The 23,572-nt window shown below is 45.5% G+C and overlaps 1 protein-coding gene across 1 annotated transcript; it reads left to right on the top strand.

The window, feature by feature from the left end:
- The first annotated feature begins 1,752 nt into the window (after positions 1-1,752).
- On the top strand, positions 1,753-21,362 carry pkn3 (protein kinase N3). Its single transcript, XM_084159106.1, has 22 exons — positions 1,753-2,055; positions 2,757-3,036; positions 3,374-3,528; positions 6,991-7,120; positions 8,481-8,632; positions 8,955-9,180; positions 9,478-9,660; positions 10,522-10,631; positions 11,623-11,766; positions 12,797-12,872; positions 14,604-14,793; positions 16,459-16,573; positions 16,830-16,903; positions 17,067-17,142; positions 17,349-17,440; positions 17,586-17,762; positions 18,034-18,096; positions 18,352-18,428; positions 18,718-18,860; positions 19,181-19,288; positions 19,727-19,807; positions 19,912-21,362. The coding sequence occupies exons 1-22, from the start codon at positions 2,035-2,037 to the stop codon at positions 20,110-20,112; spliced, it is 2,874 nt and encodes a 957-aa protein (XP_084015232.1). The 5' UTR covers positions 1,753-2,034; the 3' UTR covers positions 20,113-21,362.
- The last annotated feature ends 2,210 nt before the right edge of the window (positions 21,363-23,572 follow it).

Raw genomic sequence — 23,572 nt, forward strand, 5'->3', positions numbered from 1 at the left:
AGATTTAGGGTTTAGCAAATGATTTGTCCCAAATATACTGAATAAAAATATAAACACAACATGCAACAATTTCATTGATTTTACTGAGTTATAGTTCATATGAGGAAATCAGTCAATTGAAATAAATAAATTAGGCCCTAATCTATGGATTTCACATGACTGGTCACAGATACCTTTAAAAAATGGGACTCACAATGGGCCTCAGGATCTCATTGTGGTATTTTTGTGCATTCAAATTGCCATCGATAAAATGCAATTGTGTTTGTTGTCTGTAGCTTATGCCTGCCCCTACCATAACCCCACCGCCACCATGGGGCACTCTGTTCACCACGTTGACATCAGCAATACGACGCCATACACATGGTCTACGGTTATGAGGCCAGTTGGACGTACTGCCAAATTCTCTAAAACAATGTTGGAGGCGGCTTATGGTAGAGAAATGAACATTCAATTCTCTGGCAACAGCTCTGGTGGACATTCCTGCAGTCAGCATGCCAATTGCACGCTCCCTCAAAACTTGAGACATCTGGGGCATTGTGTTGTGTGACAAACTGCACATATTTAGAGTGGCCTTTTGTTGTCCCCAGCACAAGGTGCACCTGTGTAATGATCATGCTGTTTAATCAGCTTCTTGATATGCCACACCTGTCAGGTGGATGGATTATCTTGGCAAAGGAGTAAATGCTCACTAACAGGGATGTAAACAAATGTGTGCCCAAATTTGAGAGAAATAAGCATTTTGTGCATATGGAAAATTTCTGGGATCTTTTATTTCAGCTCATGAAACATGGGACACTTTACATGTTGAGTTTATATTTTTGTTCAGTGCTCTTAGTTTTTTATATATGTAGGACTTGCTTATTACTTGCAGTCAGTTTTAGAATGGGTCGCAACTCTTTGTTAAGTATTGCAGTAATTTCACTTACTGTGGTAGCTAACGTGTATAGTAATCAGCGTACATAGACACACAGGCTTTACTCAATGCTAGTGGTAGGTCATTGGTAAAAATATAAAAAAGTAAGGGTCCATGTCCACATACTTTTGTATATATATAGTGTAGGTAGGCTCTCGATCCACGATACGGTAGAGGATGTAAAGCCATAACATATACGTTTTTTTCAGCAGCAGACTATGATCGATAATGTCAAAGGTCTAACAAAAGTCTAACAAAACAGCTCCCATAATCTTCTTATTATCAATTTATTTCAGCCAATCATCAGTCATTTGTGTTAATGCCGTACACGTTGAGTGCCCTTCCCTATAAGCGTGCTGAAAGTCAGTTGTTAATTTGTTTACTGTGAAATAGCATTGTATCTGGCAAACACAATATTTTCCTAAAGTTTGTTCGGTAGCACCCTGATTGGTCGGCTGAGTGACAATATAGTCCGCTACCAGTTATTTTCCATCCAAATTGTCAGTACCAGTAGGTTAGTAATTATTGATAGGCAACAATAATGAACGCAATAATGCATTTTGGCAGCACATCTGGAGTATTTTGTTAAATGGAAATCTGTTATGATGTAAACAGTTTTGAGTACATATAAACTTTTTTTCCAGAGAAATAGATACCTTGGCAGGTGCACAAAAAGGATGATCCAAAATAGCACGTGACACGATCTGATTGGGGATTCTTGTGGTTGTGCTTTGATTGACAAGGTATTCAGCCAATCGACATTTTGGAAGGGGAGGCGTCAATGTTTATTCAAACCATCAGCAGGGTGTAATGCCAGGAAGCACAGGCAGTTTGCTTTTGCCACCAAGTACATTCAATGGATGAGGAATCCGTACGTGCAGACGCTTTACTGCGCCTTGGTCACTTTTTGTAACTTTTACAACTTTTAGTTGTCGGTTGTGATAACTCAAAAAAAGCTGTTCACGATATTTTAACTGGTTATAAAGTTGTTCAAATTGTGTTTCTTTCGAGCGAAACAGGACGAGACGCTGACGTTAGCAGTGGTCAGTGTATGGCTATATTCCCAAGCCTCCCACCCAGTTTGAAATCCATAATCGCGTTTATGACATTTTGAGTCTGACATGGCAGGTTTAACACTACAGGTAAGCACAGATTAATATGTTTTATTTAGCCTAATTACTATCTACAATCGCTTCTCTCTCATCAAGATTTGTTTGTACCACTGTCTCGTGAAAAATCATTGTGAATAGCCACCAGACAATGGATGGTTTCTGGTTAAACTGGTTTCACCACTTTACTTTGCTTTTATTAATTACATTTTCCTTATGCAACAATGCAGCCTGGGTAATACCAAAGTAGCTAGTTAGCTATACCAACCGGTTTGTTTCAATGGTTCATGTTACTGTTGTGAATCAGACAGGCGTTTTCCCACATGTAACCAGCCATCAACTCCATTGGCAGACATGCCGGAGAGTTATATCTACTCTCGGTTCTCTACTTCTCAAGCCATAACACTGCTCCATCACCAGCTACAATGTACCGTTCTTGAAATATCCAGTGGTAAAAAGCATAAATGAGTAGTTACAGTATTAATTCTGATTTGGCCAGTGGGTGACAGGGTGTGTCAGAAGTGTGGTCAGATGATTCAGTGTTTCCCTTAGCCTTTAGGCAGGGAGGGTTGTTCCTCTACAGAGCTTTCGTCTACAAATGTTCTGATTGGACAAAAACTGGTGCCACATGCAAACACAACACATTGCCTTATATTGGCCCGGTTGTTGCAATTTGCTCACATATATAAACCGTTGCCACCTTCCATTCATCAAAAGTTCCATCCCTCCCAAAGCACCTGCCTGCGGGCCTGGTGGAGGGGGACATCCTGGACCCGGAGTTCCAGCAGCGGCTGGAGGACGCACGCACCCTGCTGAGGCAGGAGATCCAACGGGAGCTGAGGATCAAGGAGGCGGCCGAGAGGCTGCGGCGGGCCGTCACTAACCGTAAGAGCGCCGCCGAAGTGGAGGGCCAGTTGAGGGCGTCGAGCCGCAAGCTGGAGCAGCTGCACTGGGAGCTGCAGGAGCTCAACACTCGTGCCATCACCCCCAAGCCCCAGAAGGACAGCACCACAGGTAATAATTATGACTGTTCTCAGATCTGTGTGTTCTGTAAAGCCAACTTCTATGGTTGACAATGACCATGGACATGGGAGTTGGCTTTACAACACAAACAGGTTAGTAATAATCATGATGATGATCATCATCATGATGACAATATTAACTTTTGACAAATTATGCTCAATCTGCCATCTAAAACAGATACTATTAGCAGTAGGAACAAGTAATGGTACGTTTTTGTTGTTGTTGCAAGGAATAGGCTAAGACAAATAGATCACTAAATAGGCTTTTTCAGCAACTGTATCCCAACTTTCTGTCCTGTCACTTACTGCTTGTGTCTCTGTCAAAGCAGATGACACCACGTCGCCTGACCCGTGTCGCTGGGAGGAGGTGACATCCCCACTTGCCGGGCGCATCTGTGCCCTGAAGAAACAGCTCACCATGGAGACCAAGGTGAAGCAGGGGGCCGAGAACATCATCCAGACCTACGTCAGCAGCTCTGTCAAGGTTTGGTACACACACACACACACACACACACACATTTACACTATGCATCTGTCAAATAAGCTTTCCATGTTACACGAATGCCACTAAGGTCAATGTTTTGGAAACCACTATACTCACCATATGAGTGAAGAGCCAATTCAATTAAGGCATTATAGTGCCTCAGCACTTTTGTTTTGGACCAATGCCAGAAGGATTTCAGCACTCCGTCCCCCCCAAGACGCACACACAACTTTTAAAGTCCTCCTTGCGTGATATTGACTCTGTTGAAAAGCAGAATACATCATGCTGTCTAATGTAGTGGCTTGTAAATGATATTAGACACAGGGCTCCCATTTGTTTTGTCATGTTGAATGTTCAGTAATGTGATGCTGAGGTACGCTGTTGAACTCTGCACTGGCAGCCAGTGATTTATGCCTCCACTGCTATGTGTGATTCAGACTCAGCTTGTGTATGGAGTTTCCATCACATGCACTCACTTACTTGCTCAGTCAAGCACACTCACACACACCACACACACGCGCTCTCAACTGTTCTCTCTCACACATACACAGTCACTCACTCAAAATCAGAGATATATGATCACACAAACACCCACACCCTTCTACTGAGCCGACTGGGTTTATGTGTGGACTTCTCTCCTCCCGGCCTGGCGACAGCAGCAGACCATGTGACTCTATGCTAGCCAATGTAGTTGTAGGGTAGAGTCAGCCAGGGTCCTGCCAGGCACAGAGTTAAACTTGTCCTGTGGAAGGAAGTCTGGAAACAGAGGGAGAAAGGGAAGAAGAGGAGACTGAAGGAGGGATGGAGGAGGAGACTGAAGGAGGATGCTCTCAGCATGCTGCTGTTCTGAGAAGCTGGGCGTCTGTTAAGTGTTAAGAGCGAGTGAAGACATAAGGACCGAGTATGGTGGTCAGTGTCGCTAGCCAGTGAAGAGTGGATGAAGACGCTCTGTAAATGAGCAGCCCAGGAAGGGCCAAGAGAAGGACACCAACATAAGAGAGGGGGAGAGAGAGGAGGTAACTTGTGGTATGTTCGTTACAGATGCTGTTTTGAATTAAAGAAAATTGTACCTCCACACTGAAGAAGGCTGTAAAGCCGAAACGTCTGTGTACGCTATCCCTGATGCAGTGAAACGTCTGTGTATGCTATCCCTGATGCAGTGAAACGTCTGTGTATGCTATCCCTGATGCAGTGAAACGTCTGTGTATGCTATCCCTGATGCAGTGAAACGTCTGTGTATGCTATCCCTGATGCAGTGAAACGTCTGTGTATGCTATCCCTGATGCAGTGAAACGTCTGTGTATGCTATCCCTGATGCAGTGAAACGTCTGTGTATGCTATCCCTGATGCAGTGAAACGTCTGTGTATGCTATCCCTGATGCAGTGAAACGTCTGTGTATGCTATCCCTGATGCAGTGAAACGTCTGTGTATGCTATCCCTGATGCAGTGAAAATCATTAATAACATTGAATAATGAAGAAAGCTTTATGCTACATCTTTTTGAGTGTGAACCCATTACATCTCCTTGCATTTCAAGGTGAGGCCCGAGAGCGGCTTTTGAAACTATGCATGCACCCTGTACGAATGTAATTAGAAATGTAACACTAGCCATAACCAATTACCAGCTGTAATCCTAACATTAAGGGTTTAGGGAGTGCTCCTAATCTCAGCTTGTTACCTGTATAAAAGACACCTGTCCACAGAAGCAATCAATCAGATTCCAAACTCTCCACCATGGCCAAGACCAAAGAGCTCTCCAAGGATGTCAGGGACAAGATTGTAGACCTACACAAGGCTGGAATGGGCTACAAGACCATCGGCAAGCAGCTTGGTGAGAAGGTGACAACAGTTGGTGTGATTATTCGCAAATGGAAGAAACACAAAAGAACTGTCAATCTCCCTCGGCCTGGGGCTCCATGCAAGATCTCACCTCGTGGAGTTGCAATGATCATGAGAACGGTGAGGAATCAGCCCAGAACTACACGGGAGGATCTGAAGGACTGAAATCCTGCAGCGCCCGCAAGGTCCCCCTGCTCAAGAAAGCACATATACAGGGCCGTCTGAAGTTTGCCAATGAACATCTGAATGATTCAGAGGAGAACTGGGTGATGTGGTCAGATGAGACCAAAATGGAGCTCTTTGGCATCAACTCAACTCGCCGTGTTTGGAGGAGGAGGAATGCTGCCTATGACCCCAAGAACACCATCCCCACCGTCAAACATGGAGGTGGAAACATTATGCTTTGGGGGTGTTTTTCTGCTAAGGGGACAGGACAACTTCACCTCATCAAAGGGACGATGGACGGGGCCATGTACCGTCTAATCTTGGGTGAGAACCTCCTTCCCTCAGCCAGGGCATTGAAAATGGGTCGTGGATGGGTATTCCAGCATGACAATGACCCAAAACACACGGCCAAGGCAACAAAGGAGTGGCTCAAGAAGAAGCACATTAAGGTCCTGGAGTGGCCTAGCCAGTCTCCAGACCTTAATCCCATAGAAAATCTGTGGAGGGAGCTGAAGGTTCGAGTTGCCAAATGTCAGCCTCAAAACCTTAATGACTTGGAGAAGATCTGCAAAGAGGAGTGGAACAAAATATCTTCTGAGATGTGTGCAAACCTGGTGGCCAACTACAAGAAACGTCTGACCTCTGATTGCCAACAAGGGTTTTGCCACCAAGTACTAAGTCATGTTTTGCAGAGGGGTCAAATACTTATTTCCCTCATTAAAATGCAAATCAATTTATTAAATTTTTGACGTGTTATTCTGTCTCTCACTGTTCAAATAAACCTACCATTAAAATTATAGACTGATCATGTCTTTGTCAGTGGGCAATGTACAAAATCAGCAGGGGATCAAATACTTTTTTCCCACATGGTACTAGCGACTACGGTGCTGCACTGCAGAGAGCATCTCACTTTCATAAGCAGATGTGACCATCTTCTATAGGTTAATCACCTGTCACACTTGCCTGCCCTGAATTGCAATTTAGATTGGTTTGTTGCTAGCGCAGCATCTGACCTGAGGGGTAACTACACCGCTTCCTTTCCCCATCTTCTCCATTCATGAGCATGAACGGATTGGCTAGGATCCACCACCTTACTTTTACCTTGGAAGTCCTATGGGGACACCGCCCGAGAGTGTTCACATCAGATGAATGGTGCTGCGCTTGTAAAGGGTTGGCCAAGCTGTCAATTCAAACTTTACACGGCAGCGCTCTCGAGGGGACTCGATTCTCATTCATCATGCTGCCATAGACTTTGAGTGAATGCAGGTGTTAGTGGTGATGGGTGTTGGCTAGCACCATGCATGTCAATGACCAAGGGCACTAGGACTGCTGTAAGTGGCCAATGCTGTTAAGGGCTGCTATACCATGGACAAGGGAGGTACAGGACATGGCTGACTTGTGCACTAGGTGCATATCATTTGAGGTAGAACTCTCTTGTGTCTGGTCCCCCCTCCCCAGGACCGTAAGATGCTGTCCACGGCCCAGCAGATGCTTCAGGACAGCCGCACCAAGATTGAGCTGCTCCGCATGCAGATTGTGAAAGTCACCCAGGCCAGAGAGGGGGAGCGGGAAGCCACAGAGACAGACGGTGAGATGTACACAACCTTTGTGTGTTTGTGTGAGCTTGTTTGTCCTTTGCCATGTCATTGTCTTGGTTATACACTACATGGCCAAATATATGTGGACACCCCTTCAAATTAGTGGATTCAGCTATTTCAGCCACACCCGTTGCTGACCGGTGTATAAAATCGAGCACACAGCCATGCAATCTCCATAGCTAAACATTGGCAGTAGAATGGCCTTATTGAAGAGCTCAGTGACGTTCAACATGGCACTGTCATAGGGTCCCACCTTTCCAACAAGTCAGTTTGGCAAATTTCTTCCCTGCTAGAGCTGCCCCGGTCAACTGTAAGTGCTGTTATTGTGAAGTGGAAACGTCTATGAGCAACAACGGCTCAGCCGCAAAGTGATAGGCCACACAAGCTCACAGAACGCGAGTGCCGTAGAGCGTAAAAATTGTCTGTCCTCGGTTGCAACACTCACTACAGAGTTCCAAAATGCCTCTGGAAGCAACGGTAGCACAATAACTGTTTGTCGAGAGCTTCATGAAATGGGTTTTCCATGGCCGAGCAGCCGTCCACAAGCCTAAGATCACCATGTGCAATGCCAAGCGTCGGCTGAAGTGGTGTAAAGCTCGCCGCCATTGGACTTTGGAGCATTGGAAACGTGTTCTCTGGAGTGATGAATCATGCTTCACCATCTGGCAGTCCGACGGAAAAATCTGGGTTTGGCGGCTGCCAGGAGAACGCTACCTGCCCCAATGCATTGTGCCAACTGTAAAGTTTGGTGGAGGAGGAATAATGGCCTGGGGCTGTTTTTTCATGGTTCGGGCTAGGCCCCTTAGTTCCAGTGAAGGGAAATCTTAATGCTACAGCGTACAATGACATTCTAGACGATTCTGTGCTTCCAACTTTGTAGCAACAGTTTGGGAAAGGCGCTTTCCTGTTTCAGCATGACAATGCCCCCGTGCACAAAGTGAGGTCCATATAGAAATGGTTTATCAAGATCGGTGTGGAAGAACTTCACTGGCCTACACAGAGCCCTGACCTCAACCCCATCGAACACCTTTGGAATGAATTGGAACGCCAACTGCGAGCCAGGCCTAATCGCTCAATGTCAGTGCTCAACCTCACTAATGCTCTTGTGGCTGAATGGAAGTAAGTCCCCGCAGCAATGTTTCGTGGAAATCCTTCCCAGAAGAGTGGAGGCTGTTATAGCAGCAAAGGGGAGACCACCTCCATATTAATGGCCATGATTTTGGAATAAGATGTTCGACGAGTAGGTGTCCACATACTTTTGGTAATGTAGTGTGTTTTTCCCAAGTGCCATTCTTTTTATTGTTAGTTCACTGGTGAATGCTCACCCATTCCTCCTCTCCCTCCCTACAGGCCGTCCCTCTGAGACGATCAGTCCTCTAGAGCTGCGGGTGGCTGAGCTACGGCACCACCTGAAGATTGAGGCTGCCGTGGCAGAGGGGGCCAAGAACGTGGTCAAGCATCTGGGCGGGCGCAAGGTGCAGGACCGCCGGGCACTGGCAGAGGTAGGGCACCAGGATATAACTGAGGTCTTTCGAGGAAATCTGGTAAATGCAGGTCTGATTCCTTTTAGGTTGCAGCTTAAAGATGGAATCTGCAGTAGGGGGAAACGGCGCCACTGTCCGTCCTACGGACATTGTTATTGTTTTTAGTTTTTTTGACGAAGCAGAGGTGGGGAGCATTGCGCATCAAGGTAAAAAAATAATAATAATGGCAGTACATATGCTGCTGTTCCATGCAATGATGTCAGAGGGGGGAAAATATTTATTTAAGTGTGTTTATGTGTGTGTTTGTGCTCATGTATGTGACTATATGTATGTTCCCCAGGCCCAGACTAGGCTGCAGGAGTCGTGCCAGAAGCTGGACCTGCTGCGTCTGTCTCTGGAGCGCCGTCTAGTCGAGCTGCCCGGGGACCACCCCAAACTGGCCGTTATCAAGGAGGAGCTCATCCTGGGTGCCTCCTCGCCCTCCCTGGGTCTGCAGCTGGAGCGCCTCAACTCCACCTCCTCTTCCTGCTCCTCGTCCTCCTTCTTCAAACCTGCCACTCTCACAGGTAACTGACAGCGTTGTTACTCTATGCTACAGCGGCCTGGTTTAGTTAACTATTCAAAATGTGTGTGGTACTTTGTTGGGTCTCGTGTTATTTTTGTATGGTAACGTTACAATTTGATATTTTGTTGTCGTATAGTATATTGATGTGACCCTGAACGAAAGTACTCATGAAAAGACCATTACAAAATGTGTGTATGCCCTTGTATAAAGTGGAGCCAAGGACATGGAGTTTGAATGACTTTCTCAGGGCAGTAAGCCTGAAGTAATGTTCCCTGTATGTTGTCTCTCCTCTCTCCAGGGCGGTTGGAGGTGCGTCTGATGGGCTGCCAGGACCTGCAGGAGTCAGTGCCAGGTCGGTGCCGCATGGCCTGCATCACCTCAACCCCAGGCAGCCCCTCAGAGGCCAAGTCCCTGAAGATGAGGGCCGGTCTCTCCGGACGCAGCACCAACGGCAAAGTCACCAAGACCGATGAGCTCTCCCGTGAGTCTATACTAGTCCTATACAAATGTTTTACATTTTCATTACTCCCATTAATGCATGTAAAACATGCAAATATTTCATACTCTGATATAGTTCATGTTCAGGGACAAGGAGTGGTAATTTGCTTACTAACAGGGTGTCCGCAGGTCCTTAAGTCTTAGTCTTATTCATTTATCTGATGTTTAAAGGCCTTAATATGTTTTAAAAGGTCTTAAAATCTGCGACAGAGATGACTACAGTGTTTCCATTATGTGCCACTGCTTAATTTTTCCAATGAAAAAACGGAAATAATACTTTTCGCACTTTCAAGAAGTTAGAGAGCTATCCAACCACACGTTGGAGAGCTATCCAACCACACGTTGGAGAGCTATCCAACCACACGTTGGAGAGCTATCCAACCACACGTATGCTACTACATTCATTAGGCTACAGGAAAATGCTCATTGCTAAAATAGCACACCTGCCTGATAATATGAGCCATGTAGGCTATAGCCAGCCCTAGAAATACTACTTATTGCCAATATGGGCTCATTTTAGGAGAGGAATATTAGCAGGTGTGTGGCGCGTGCAGACCTAAACATTTGTATTAAATTGCATTCCAAGTGGCACTAAAAAGGTCTTAAAGTCTTACATTCAACTTCATGGAACCTGCAGATACCCTGTACTAAGAGCAGAAATCCTCACCTAAGAAAAGTAGCTAAGGATATGGCCCTATTCTCTTTGGAATGAGAGGCATACAATCATTCGACCCAGAGTCTTTGGCTGTGGTAATTTAGTATCCCAGTCAGTATCTGACTGGGACAGCTAGTGTGTGTCTGTGGAGGTGTACTGACTATCTGTCCCACTGTATGTTGTCCACAGCGGAGATCAGTGCGGTGCTGAAGGTGGACAACAGGATGGTGGGCCGGACACACTGGAGAGCCCTGAGCAAGGATGCCTGGGACCAGAGCTTCAGCATCGAGCTGGAGCGGGTCAGTGTTCTCTTTAACACCAGTAGGAGCAGTTCAAGCGTTCTATTCCTTTGCATGGAAACTGTATTCTCTCAAAGTAACACTCTATAGGTGCCAAGAGTCATGTTAAATTGTGTAGAAATGCAGGAAATTAGCTTTAGATTGCAAAAATAATTCTGGGGGAGGAGCCCCAGACCCCCAGCCATCAGTTGTCCCCTACACATCTCAAAATCAAAGTTACCGGAACGCCACTTCCAAACAGTTGGTCTATCAATGGCACTCTTGTCTCATCGATGCTTAAATCTTCAGATGGAATGCTATTTTTTTTCATAATGATAGTAAATATTTGATAGGAGGATTTAAGTGTCTACTGTTGGATAGCAGACTGATAAAGACATGACCATCTTGCCCTCACGTACAAATGCCAGAAGCTTTCTTCCTTGATAATCTCCAGATCTAAAACGAATCACCTTCAGCGGCAGTCATCAAGCTCTAGAGTGCTCAGACAAACTGTCATCGTGGCCATCCAAAGGCCAGCAAGAGTCTCTGCTGGCTTTATCAACTCTCAGCTATTGGAAAGCAGTGAAGCAATCGCCCCTCTCTCATGCCTCCACTCCAACTCTGCAGATGTAATCCCACTGCTAATCCTTTAACACTTTCCACTCCTCTAAACCGTTGCCTCCAAAAGCCTGACATGGGTCTATGGTTCAGCTCCAAGACTACTTTCAGCTCCTAGCTCAAGGGCACACACTACTTTCAGTCCCCAGCTCCCAGCCTCTCAAGGCTCCACTAAGAGTCTTAAAATGGCACATCTGAGTCGCGCTGTACTGGTATTTTGGATTGTGCTGCGGAAAGCCTCAGGCTGGGGCTTTTTTAAAGCTAAACAAGATTAAATGTTATTTCTTGTAGAGGAAGATAAGGTGTTGCAGTGTGTGAAAATGTTCCCTTTTCCCCGCAAATCTATTTGTATTTCTTTCCCTAAAAATCGCTAACTAAAAGTATGTGTGTCCAGTCCAGGGAGCTGGAGATTGGGGTGTACTGGCGGGACTGGAGGGCTCTGTGTGGGGTCAAGTTCCTGCGTCTAGAGGACTTCCTAGACAACCAGCGCCACGGCATGTGTCTTTACCTGGAGCCCCAGGGCATGCTGTTCGCTGAGGTAACTAGCACCCTTATTTCACAATCAACATAAGACATTGTCACAATCACTATTATATATGCCACAATCAGTAATATGTCACAATCACTGGCCTTAATGGCCATGTACTCTTATAATCTCCACCCGGCACAGCCAGAAGAGGACTGGCCACCCCTCAAACCCTGGTTCCTCTCTAGGTTTCTTCCTTGGTTCCTGCCTTTCTAGGGAGTTTTTCCTAGCCACTGTGCTTCTACATCTGCATTGCTTGCTGTTTGGGGTTTTAGGCTGGGTTTCTGTATAGCACTTTGTGACATCTGCTGATGTAAAAAGGGCTTTATAAATACATTTGATTGATCACTATTTTATCACCATTAGACATTACAGGGCATTCGGAAAGTATTCAGACCCCTTTACTTTTTCCACATTTTGTTGCGTTACAGCCTTATTCTAAATGGATACAATTAATATTCTTCCCCATCAATCAACACAATACCCGATAATGACAAAGCGAGATTTTAGCATATTTATTACAAATAAACAAATACGTTATTTACATAAGTATTCAGACCCTTTGCTATGAGATTTTAAATTAAGCTCATGTGCATCCTGTTTCCATTGATCATCCTTGAGATGTTTCTACAACTTGATTGCAGTCCACCTGTGGTAAATTCAATTGATTTGGAAAGGTTTGTCTATATATAAGGTCCCACAGTTGACAGTGCATGTCAGAGCAAGAATCAAGCCATTTTGACCCCCCCTTTGTTCAGGGACACATTATTCAATTTCTGTTAGTCACATGTATGTGGAACTTGTTCAGTTTATGCATGTTGTTGAATGTTATGTTCATACAAATATTAACACATGTTACGTTTGCTGAAAATTAAACGCAGTTGGCGGTGAGAGGACATTTCTTTTTTTGCTGAGTTTACATTCTGTTTGATATGAAATCAACACCATCTCTTCTAGATTATGCTACCTGACCACAACAATCACCACTATACAATCACCACTACAACCACAGTTAACCATTGTTTTACTGTTTTAATTTTAGGTGACATTCATCAACCCTGTCATTGAGTGGCATCCTAAGCTTCAGAGACAGAAGCGCATATTCCCTAAAGAAAAAGGTATATGTTCCTGATATTTTCCAATATACAGTGGGGAAAAAAAGTATTTAGTCAGCCACCAATTGTGCAAGTTCTCCCACTTAAAAAGATGAGAGAGGCCTGTAATTTTCATCATAGGTACACGTCAACTATGACAGACAAAATGAGAAAATAAAATCCAGAATTTTTTTAATGAATTTATTTGCAAATTATGGTGGAAAATAAGTATTTGGTCAATAACAAAAGTTTCTCAATACTTTGTTATATACCCTTTGTTGGCAATGACACAGGTCAAACGTTTTCTGTAAGTCTTCACAAGGTTTTCACACACTGTTGCTGGTATTTTGGCCCATTCCTCCATGCAGATCTCCTCTAGAGCAGTGATGTTTTGGGGCTGTCGCTGGGCAACACACATTTTCAACTCCCTCCAAAGATTTTCTATGGGGTTGAGATCTGGAGACTGGCTAGGCCACTCCAGGACCTTGAAATGCTTCTTACGAAGCCACTCCTTCGTTGCCCGGGCGGTGTGTTTGGGATCATTGTCATGCTGAAAGACCCAGCCACGTGTCATCTTCAATGCCCTTGCTGATGGAAGGAGGTTTTCACTCAAAATCTCACGATACATGGCCCCATTCATTCTTTCCTTTACACGGATCAGTCGTCCTGGTCCCTTTGCAGAAAAACAGCCCCAAAGCATGATGTTTCCACCCCCCATGCTTCACAGTAGATATGGTGTTCTTTGGATGCAACTCAGCATTCTTTGTCCTCCAAACACGACGAGTTGAGTTTTTACCAAAATATATATTTTGGTTTCATCTGACCATATGACATTCTCCCAATCCTCTTCTGGATCATCCAAATGCACTCTAGCAAACTTCAGACGGGCCTGGACATGTACTGGCTTAAGCAGGGGGACACGTCTGGCACTGCAGGATTTGAGTCCCTGGTGGCGTAGTGTGTTACTGATGGTAGGCTTTGTTACTTTGGTCCCAGCTCTCTGCAGGTCATTCACTAGGTCCCCCCGTGTGGTTCTGGGATTTTTGCTCACCGTTCTTGTGATCATTTTGACCCCAAGGGGTGAGATCTTGCGTGGAGCCCCAGATCGAGGGAGATTATCAATGGTCTTGTATGTCTTCCATTTCCTAATAATTGCTCCCACAGTTGATTTCTTCAAACCAAGCTGCTTACCTATTGCAGATTCAGTCTTCCCAGCCTGGTGCAGGTCTACAATTTTGTTTCTGGTGTCCTTTGACAGCTCTTTGGTCTTGGCCATAGTGGAGTTTGGAGTGTGACTGTTTGAGGTTGTGGACAGGTGTCTTTTATACTGATAACAAGTTCAAACAGGTGCCATTAATACAGGTAACGAGTGGAGGACAGAGGAGCCTCTTAAAGAAGAAGTTACAGGTCTGTGAGAGCCAGAAATCTTGCTTGTTTGTAGGTGACCAAATACTTATTTTCCACCATAATTTGCAAATAAATTCATTAAAAATCCTACAATGTGATTTTCTGGAATTTTTTCTCTCAATTTGTCTGTCATAGTTGACGTGTACCTATGATGAAAATTACAGGCCTCTCTCATCTTTTTAAGTGGGAGAACTTGCACAATTGGTGGCTGACTAAATACTTTTTTCCCCCACTGTATCATGACATGGGAAACCGATCGAACTGTCTTTAGCTGCCTTTACCCGGTACCACAACCTGGCTTCAACACAACCTGTAAATGACTACTGACATCACATCCTGTTTTCTCAGGGAAGAACTTCCTGCGGGCGGCCCAGATGAACATGAACTTTGCCACGTGGGGGCGTCTGATGATGAGCGTCCTGCCCCCCTGCAATGGTTCCTTGCAGGCCATGAGCCCCCCGCTGGTGGGCTCCGACATGGCCGTCACCTCGCCCCCCTCCATGGAGAAGATGGCCAAGTCCACCCCCCCTCCACTACGGTAAGGGTACACCCAGGCCCCCCTCCACTAAGGTAAGGTGGGGGTACACCCAGGCCCCCCTCCACTAAGGTAAGGTGGGGGTACACCCAGGCCCCCCTCCACTAAGGTAAGGTGGGGGTACACCCAGGCCCCCCTCCACTAAGGTAAGGTGGGGGTACACCCAGGCCCCCTCCGCTAGGGTAAGGTGGGGGTACACCCAGGCCCCCTCCGCTAGGGTAAGGTGGGGGTACACCCAGCCCCCCTCCGCTAGGGTAAGGTAGGTAGGTACACCCAGGCCCCCCTCCACTAAGGTAAGGTAGGTAGGTACACCCAGGCCCCCCTCCACTAAGGTAAGGTAGGTAGGTACACCCAGGCCCCCTCCGCTAAGGTAAGGTAGGTAGGTACACCCAGGCCCCCTCCGCTAGGGTAAGGTAGGTAGGTACACCCAGGCCCCCTCCGCTAAGGTAAGGTAGGTAGGTACACCCAGGCCCCCTCCGCTAGGGTAAGGTAGGTAGGTACACCCAGGCCCCCTCCGCTAGGGTAAGGTAGGTAGGTACACCCAGGCTCCCTCCGCTAAGGTAAGGTAGGTAGGTACACCCAGGCCCCCTCCGCTAAGGTAAGGTAGGTAGGTACACCCAGGCCCCCTCCGCTAGGGTAAGGTAGGTAGGTACACCCAGGCTCCCTCCGCTAAGGTAAGGTAGGTAGGTACACCCAGGCCCCCTCCGCTAGGCTAAGGTAGGTAGGTACACCCAGGCCCCCTCCACTAAGGTAAGGTGGGGGTACACCCAGGCCCCCTCCACTAAGGTAAGGTGGGGGTACACCCAGGCCCCCTCCACTAAGGTAAGGTGGGGGTACACCCAGGCCCCCCTCCACTAAGGTAAGGTGGGGGGTACACCCAGGCCCCCTCCACTAAGGTAAGGTGGGGGGTACACCCAGGCCCCCTCCACTAAGGTAAGGTGGGGGTACACCCAGGCCCCCCTCCACTAAGGTAAGGTGGGGGGTACACCCAGGCCCCCTCCGCTAAGGTGGGGGTACACCCAGGCCCCCTCCACTAAGGTAAGGTGGGGGTACACCCAGGCCCCCTCCGCTAAGGTAAGGTGGGGGGTACACCCAGGCCCCCTCCACTAAGGTAAGGTGGGGGTACACCCAGGCCCCCTCCACTAAGGTAAGGTGGGGGTACACCCAGGCCCCCTCCACTAAGGTAAGGTGGGGGTACACCCAGGCCCCCTCCACTAAGGTAAGGTGGGGGTACACCCAGGCCCCCTCCACTAAGGTAAGGTGGGGGGTACACCCAGGCCCCCTCCACTAAGGTAAGGTGGGGGTACACCCAGGCCCCCTCCACTAAGGTAAGGTGGGGGTACACCCAGGCCCCCTCCACTAAGGTAAGGTGGGGGTACACCCAGGCCCCCTCCACTAAGGTAAGGTGGGGGTACACCCAGGCCCCCTCTTAAGACCAACTGTAACATTGATTTTGTGGCCCACATATTCACAAATAGTCTCAGAATAGGAGGGCTGGTATAGGATCACTTTTGTCTTTAAGATCATAATAACTAGGAGTATGGACAGGGGGGGCCTGATCCTAGATCAGCTTGCAAGTCAAGCATTTCACTGTACTTGTGCATGTGACAATAAAACTCTGACAGTGGTATTGATTACAGTAATGAAAATGGAAATATTTTGTTGCAGAGATTCTGCGGTGGTGAAACTGGACTTCAGTGAGGAACGCCCCACCAAGTCCCTGCAGAACAACGTGGGGAAAACTCCCACATCAGAATCCATGTGGCAAACCACTCTCTCTCAGGTAGGAGACTAACAGGAAAAACAACAATTTTTTTTAAACTATATATTATGTTTCATGAGCGCTACAAAGTCTCCGCTCATAGTTTCACACGTAGAAATAGGATTGCGTTCTAGCCATTCTGTTTAAATGGTCTCACTTTCCCAGCGAATTTGCAGTTCCACAGCATTTAGGGGCTCGTCCACTCATGTTTCTGTGGAGTATCAAATGTCTCCGTCTTCAGGTTATTTTTGTTCTCTCTCTCTCTCCCTTCCCTCAGTCCTCCAAAGGTCATTCAACCGAGGATAACAGGCCATCACCCAAGCTAAGGACTGTATCTCAGCCCACTCCTAAGTATGTCCCACTCACTCAGTATAACCACCTCCTACACACACACACAGCAGTAACCCAAATCCACTACTTATTATTTAAGCCCCGTCAGGACTGGAAGTTATGTTTGTTATCTAACCCCCCTCCCTCTTTCACGTTCCCTCCTTCTTGTTTGTTTTGTGTTCAGGAGGAAAGTGAAGGGTGGGATGCAAATGGAAGATTTCAACTGCATCTCGGTTCTGGGACGAGGACACTTTGGAAAGGTACTGTCACACTCCCAACCCAAGGCCCTCATACCTAAGAAGGGAACGTTTTATTTAGTTACACTGGGTTGTATTCATTTAAAACATATTTTGCAAAGGAAAGCAAAAAGTCCAAGTAGTCCCTCCTTGTTTTCTTCTGTTCGGTGTTCACGACCTGCTCACTGTGTGTTGCACCTAAATCCTTCCACCCTCCCCACTGCCCCAAGGTCTTGCTGGCAGAGTTCAAGAGGTCAGGCAAACTGTATGCCATCAAAGCCTTGAAGAAAGGGGACGTTGTGACGCGTGATGAAGTGGAAAGGTGAGCGAGACCAGTGAGTGTATTTAGACATATCACAGGTTGAGCAAACAGGATCAGAAAGACTCTAGCAGTTGCATTCCACCTAAAATTTACCGTTTTTTTGTTTGTGTGTTCGTTCTTTCTTGTGTGCATGTCTGTGATTTAGTCTAATGTGTGAGAAGAGGATCTTTGAGACGATCAACTCCTCCCACCATCCCTTCCTGGTGAATCTGCACGGCTGTTTCCAGACGGCGGACCACGTGTGCTTTGTGATGGCGTACTCCCCCGGGGGAGACCTCATGACCCACATACACACCAGCATCTTCACTGAGAGACAGGCTCAGTAAGCCTTACGCAACACACACACACACAACACAGACACAGGCCTCATTAGGACAGCGACCTAAGTGTGAAGCATTGCAATTCCAGGCTGTAAGGCAACAAAATATGCAAATAATGCAAGGGGCGTGTACATTTTCTACAGGCACTACGAACATGTGACTACAAATGGATAATGCAGGCTAGTCTAATTTTCATAGAAAGGGTACAGTAGTGAGTACGAGCTTTAGAGTTGGTGATGTATCTGAACTCACCGTTATGTGTGCCTTGTTTAGGTTCTATGCCTCCTGCGTGCTGCTGGGACTAGAGTTTCTGCACCAGAACAAGATCGTTTACCGGTGAGTAATTTCTCTCAGCGCTGCTTTCCAGCCCTCCGCTTTCATACACACCTAAGAACCTACCTGTGGGTCATTCTTTCCCGACAATGCAGTTATCAATAGTACTATAAAACATTTATTAAGTCAAGTAGAACAAAAACACACAAGAAATAGAAATAAGAACACGAGAAAGTAGGAAAGCTATATACAGGATCAGATCCTTCTTAGTGTCTCATTTCATCCTGTGTCATCTTTCTCACCTCTCTTCTCTCTCAGGGATCTGAAGCTAGACAACCTGTTGATGGACGCAGATGGCTATGTGAGGATAGCAGACTTTGGATTGTGCAAGGAAGGTACGTACGGTACATTATGGTTATGGAATTCCCTTTGAGACCCACTGTCCCACCCACTCACTTGGTTTATCAAAATGAACAGTCTGTGTTAATCCGCCAGTGTTATTAATCAATGATTTAGGTTGCACTTTAATTCAGTTATTCGCTTTTAGCCCTGTGCTAAGCAACACCTCACTATTTAGAAGTGGGACAACAGCGTCAAGCTTGCTGTCTTGATGCACACCCCTCCAATCCTTCTAAATAGTTCAATTTCCCCCTCCTGTGTGTGTGTGTGTGTGTGTATCTGCAGGTATGGGTCATGGAGATCGCACCTCCACGTTCTGCGGCACGCCAGAGTTCCTGGCCCCCGAGGTGCTGACAGACAACAACTATACCCGCTGTGTGGACTGGTGGGGCCTGGGTGTCCTCATCTACGAGATGCTGGTGGGAGAGGTCAGTAGAATAGAGATGATAAATGGAACATAGAGGATCTTTCTGGTCAGTTGGCTCACAGGTCCACTCCTATGGTGAATCTGCCAAGTATTTTGAGTTTGAGGTCTTGGTTGAATTTACATGTTTGGTCCAGAGAAATTCACAGAGAAACCTAAAGGATGTTTCTGGTCAGTTGGCTCACAAGGTCCAATCATATGGTGAACCCATTAAGTATTATTCTGATGATTGGTCTTGATTTAATGAAGATGTTTCCGGATGCTAAGGAGTGAGTTTGGTTGGACTTTTGTTGCGCTCTCTCTTTCTCCTCTCGTCTGTGGCAGTCTCCCTTCCCTGGTGACGATGAGGAGGAGGTGTTTGACAGCATAGTGAATGATGAGGTGCGCTACCCCAGGTTCCTCTCGCCAGAGTCTGTCTCCATCACCCAGAAGGTATGTGGGCCATCCTCTCGGTATACTGCCTTGTACAATTCAGGATACAGGTTACCTCTTTATTTATTTTTTATGTTTTTCTGAATCAACAACAAACTGCATTGCAAGTACACTAAATGAAAACTGAGGGGGGAAAAACATACAAAGATGCACAGTGGGGGGGCGGAGACTGAGCCGGTGGGGGGGCGGAGACTGAGCCGGTGGGGGGGCGGAGACTGAGCCGGTAGGGGGGGGGGGCGGAGACTGAGCCGTGGGGGGGGCGGAGACTGAGCCGGTGGGGGGGCGGAGACTGAGCCGGTGGGGGGGGCGGGCGGAGACTGGGGCGGCGGCGACTGAGCCGGTGGGGGGGGGGGCGGGCGGAGACTGAGCCGGTGGGGGGGCGGCAACTGAGCCGGTGGGGGGGCGGCGACTGAGCCAGGCTTTCCTATTGTGCTGCAGTTACTGCAAAAGAACCCTGAGAGGCGACTGGGATCAGGAGAGCCGGATGCCAACGAGGTCAAGAAACACAGGTTCTTCCAGGTAAAAACGAGCTTAATTTGTGGCCTTTGGGTCATTTCAATTCAGTTGAGCATCACCAAGATTTTGGTATAATACATTTTGATGTATAATTTTGTTGATCCCAGGGAGTGGACTGGGAGGCCTTGCTTCACAAAAAAGTGGTTCCCCCGTTCTTCCCGCACATCAAGACGCCAGGGGACGTCAGTAACTTTGACGAGGAGTTCACAAAGCTCAAGCCAGTCCTCACCCCCCCACAGACACCCTACTTTCTCACTGCAGACCAACAGGAGATCTTTGCCGATTTCGACTTCTCCTCGCTGCACTGACCTTTAAACATACACATGTATACACTGACGAATGGACGGACAGGACTGAAAGCCAAAACGGTTGCTGCTCCACTGAAGCTGGTTCCTTTACTTCACTGTGTCAAACGGCTACCTGTGGCTGAATGAGTACTGACGACACAGGCTACCGTGATGTCCTCTTGGGTAGCCATATCTCTTCAGGGCCGTTACTGTTCATATGATCTGTGGGTGATGATGAGAACTCCACCTGAATCTCTACAGCCAATCAGAACTGGGAGCTCGGCCTGCCGATGAGACCCCAGTCAGTTACACAGTGCTGTAGAAAGGGACTCCTCATCCATGTGAGTGTCAGCCACTGAACACGGTCTTCCATTTCTCTGCCTTGTTCAAATCTGGATTGGTATGTCAGTGTCTATTTGTGTGTTGGCTTTTATTACTACTGTACTGTAGCCATTTTTTTGTTTTGCTTTTGTCTTTAAGAGATTCCCGCTCCATATTAATAGTATATTAACTAGGTTCGACATTGATATTGCCGAATCAATACTTGACATGCCACTGTTTTGGTGCTGTGTCAACACTAATCAATAGGCCATTTGCTGCACTTTCTTATTAATTTGTGAAACTAAACAAGAGTACTTTGTTTCAAACATTGCACCAAAAAATTGGTTCTAATTAGAAGGTTATGCATGACCAGCACCTCCTAGCACTACACTCCAATTGTAAGAATCTTTGCTGTAAATCAAGATATTTTTCTATTTATTGTAACCCCACTGCTGTCTTGGATCTAACACTGTGATTATAGTGACTGATGTTTGTATGTTTAGCCTGGGAATCCAAACTGAATCGCCATTCATTCCTAGGCAAGTGTATGTTATCTTAATGGAGGAAACGGTCCCTGAAGCTGTTTAAAAACACTGTGTATTGTGCTACTTTATAATCAACATATTCCATGGGTCCATCTTGGGCTGGTTTAGGCCATTCAATGTCATGTTGAAACTGACATGATCCTGAAGTACCTTTCTAAAAAAACTAGTAATTGTAAGTAAACTTTTGGAAGCATTATACAGTTTAAGTATTCCTAAGGAGTAATTTTTATTCCATTCCAGTCATGAGTATGTTGCCATTTATATATTGTATTTTATATGAATGTACATGCTAAAATATATGCTGTGAATTACAATGAAAAATATACTGTGTCTAGAGGTGAAACAAATACGTTTTTCTTTACAATGCATTACGGAAATGTAAATTTAATAAATATATCTACTGGACTCTTGAAGCATTTTTCAGAAATAAACCATTTAATTCAATTTATTCATAGGATTACTGCGGCAGGTAGTTTAGTGGTTAAGAGTGTTGTGCCAGTAACCGAAAGATTGCAGGTTCTAATCCCCGAGCCGACTAGGTGAAAAATCTGTCGATGTGCCCTTGAGCAAGGCACTTAACCCTAATTGCTCCTGTAAGTCGCTCTGGATAAGAGCGTCTGCTAAATGACGTAAATGTAAAATGTATTCAAAATATTTATTTTTTTAATCATACATTATTTTGTTCAGAAACAGTTCACACTGAAACCAACACTCTCAAGGCCAAACATTAATGTATATAAAATCGCATCACTCATCTTCAAATTCTACTGGAAGAGACAAAGATTTTCCAATACTATAAAAAGTAGACCATATTACCATTATTGCTTATTTCTGTTTTTCAATGCTCTCCTATTGGATAAGCTAACGCTTGAGTTGGGGAACACGCAACATTGCATTGCTTCCTTATTTTAACTAAGATATGTCTTCGCTATTCTAGTTCTCTACGATTATTCCTAAAGTTACTAAAAACTAGAAATGTACAAATCTAATGCAAACTTTTTTTGTTCCAAAAATGGACATAAAAAAAAGTGATTTGCATCGAGTGATCAATACCAGTTTACAAAAATTGTTGTATGACATTCTGTCAATTTGGAAAACAGAGATCAATTATTGTAGTGAATGATTAGGCAAGTATGGGGTTTCACCCAAGGTCATCTCTCAAACCACCTGTTGATACAACCAATTGTGTGCTTTTCACATTTACTATACTTTAACATTATTCAGGTTTATAATAGAATCTCAAATGCCTTACTACTGTTTTATAAGGGGTGTTATAATTTGGCAGTGGATAATGTTACTCCAATTATATGTATATCATTTCATTAACATTTTAGTTATTAATTTGCCATCAAATAACTGCTTTGCTTTCATATAAACCCTGTTGCTTTCATATAAACCCACTACAGCTTTGAGCTGTAGTGCACACTTAAAACCTGACAGGCCTTTTTGTACAGATTCAATTACAGTAAACCAGACATTGAAAATGTGATATTGGTAACATTTCCATAAGCAAAAATACTAAAACGGTTAAGAATGTGTGTCTGGAAATCTAAAGGACTTGATTGACTAAGGGCTCTACTCAATCTGTATTGCTGAAGTATTACAGATTGCGTGCTAGAAATGTAAAGGTACATTTCCGATTTGAGCCGACAACATTGCCTTTCAATTTCAATTACGCTGTAAAGCTGAATTTCCACAATACGGATTGAATAGAGCCCTTAGTCAATCACCCACTTAGTGGCTACAGAGGCTCTGTCCATGCTGAGTCGATATTGGGGAAAGTACACCAACAAATAAAATCAGGCTCTAAAGAATAGACCAGTATGAAAAATGTATGCACTCACTAATTGTAAGTCGACTCTGGATAAGAGCGTCTGCTAAATGACTAAAATGTCAAGAGTATATGAAAGTACCTTTATACTGTATATAACAGTTGGTGTATAGCTTGTAATAGCTTAGTAAACTCAGGGAATAGTACAACAGGCCATAAGTGATTTGCATGCATCTGTTACCCTAACTGTCAAGGGCAGTATTTACCCAGGCATTCCAATTCTGATCTTTTTTTCACTCATTGGTCTTTTGACCAATCAGATCTGATGTGATTGGTCAAAAGACCAATTAGTGTAAAAAAAATACCAGAATTGGGCTGCCTGTCTAAATGCAGCCAAGGAATGGCGTGATCTATTCTGTAAATGTGTTCCCTCACGCAGAAGAGTTCCCTCACTTAGCTGAAATTCCTAATACTACAAATTCCTAATATTTATAAGTTTTCTTTGGACAGAGGAGGACATTGGAGTAGGTGGGAGTGTCCCACTGGGCACACACTGGTTGAATCAATGTAGTTGTCACGTTATTTTAATGAAATTACGTTGAACCAACGTGGAATAGACATTCAGTTGATGTCTGTGCCCAGTGGGGTAGAAGAGTTTTCAAAGACAAGGGTAAATTGGAAGGATAGAAAATCAACATACCAAGACTAAGGATCTCACTACTATTCACAGCAATTAGCTTTCTAACCCAGAGAGAATATCTGACCTATTTGTTTCAGTAAAACTTTTCCTGTCTCTGACATACCTTTGTTCTTTCGTCAACTGACACAAATACCAGGATTGGGG

Source organism: Coregonus lavaretus, assembly GCF_964263955.1.
Source record: "Coregonus lavaretus genome assembly, chromosome: 4".
In the NCBI taxonomy this organism is placed as follows: Eukaryota; Metazoa; Chordata; class Actinopteri; order Salmoniformes; family Salmonidae; genus Coregonus; species Coregonus lavaretus.

Coding starts and splice junctions, on each gene's coding strand:
- pkn3 (XM_084159106.1), top strand. CDS start 2,035: ATGGCAGGTTTAACACTACAG. Junction 9,661..10,521: donor CAAGACCGATGAGCTCTCCC/GTGAGTCTATAC, acceptor TGTTGTCCACAG/CGGAGATCAGTGCGGTGCTG. Junction 17,441..17,585: donor ACGCGTGATGAAGTGGAAAG/GTGAGCGAGACC, acceptor TCTGTGATTTAG/TCTAATGTGTGAGAAGAGGA.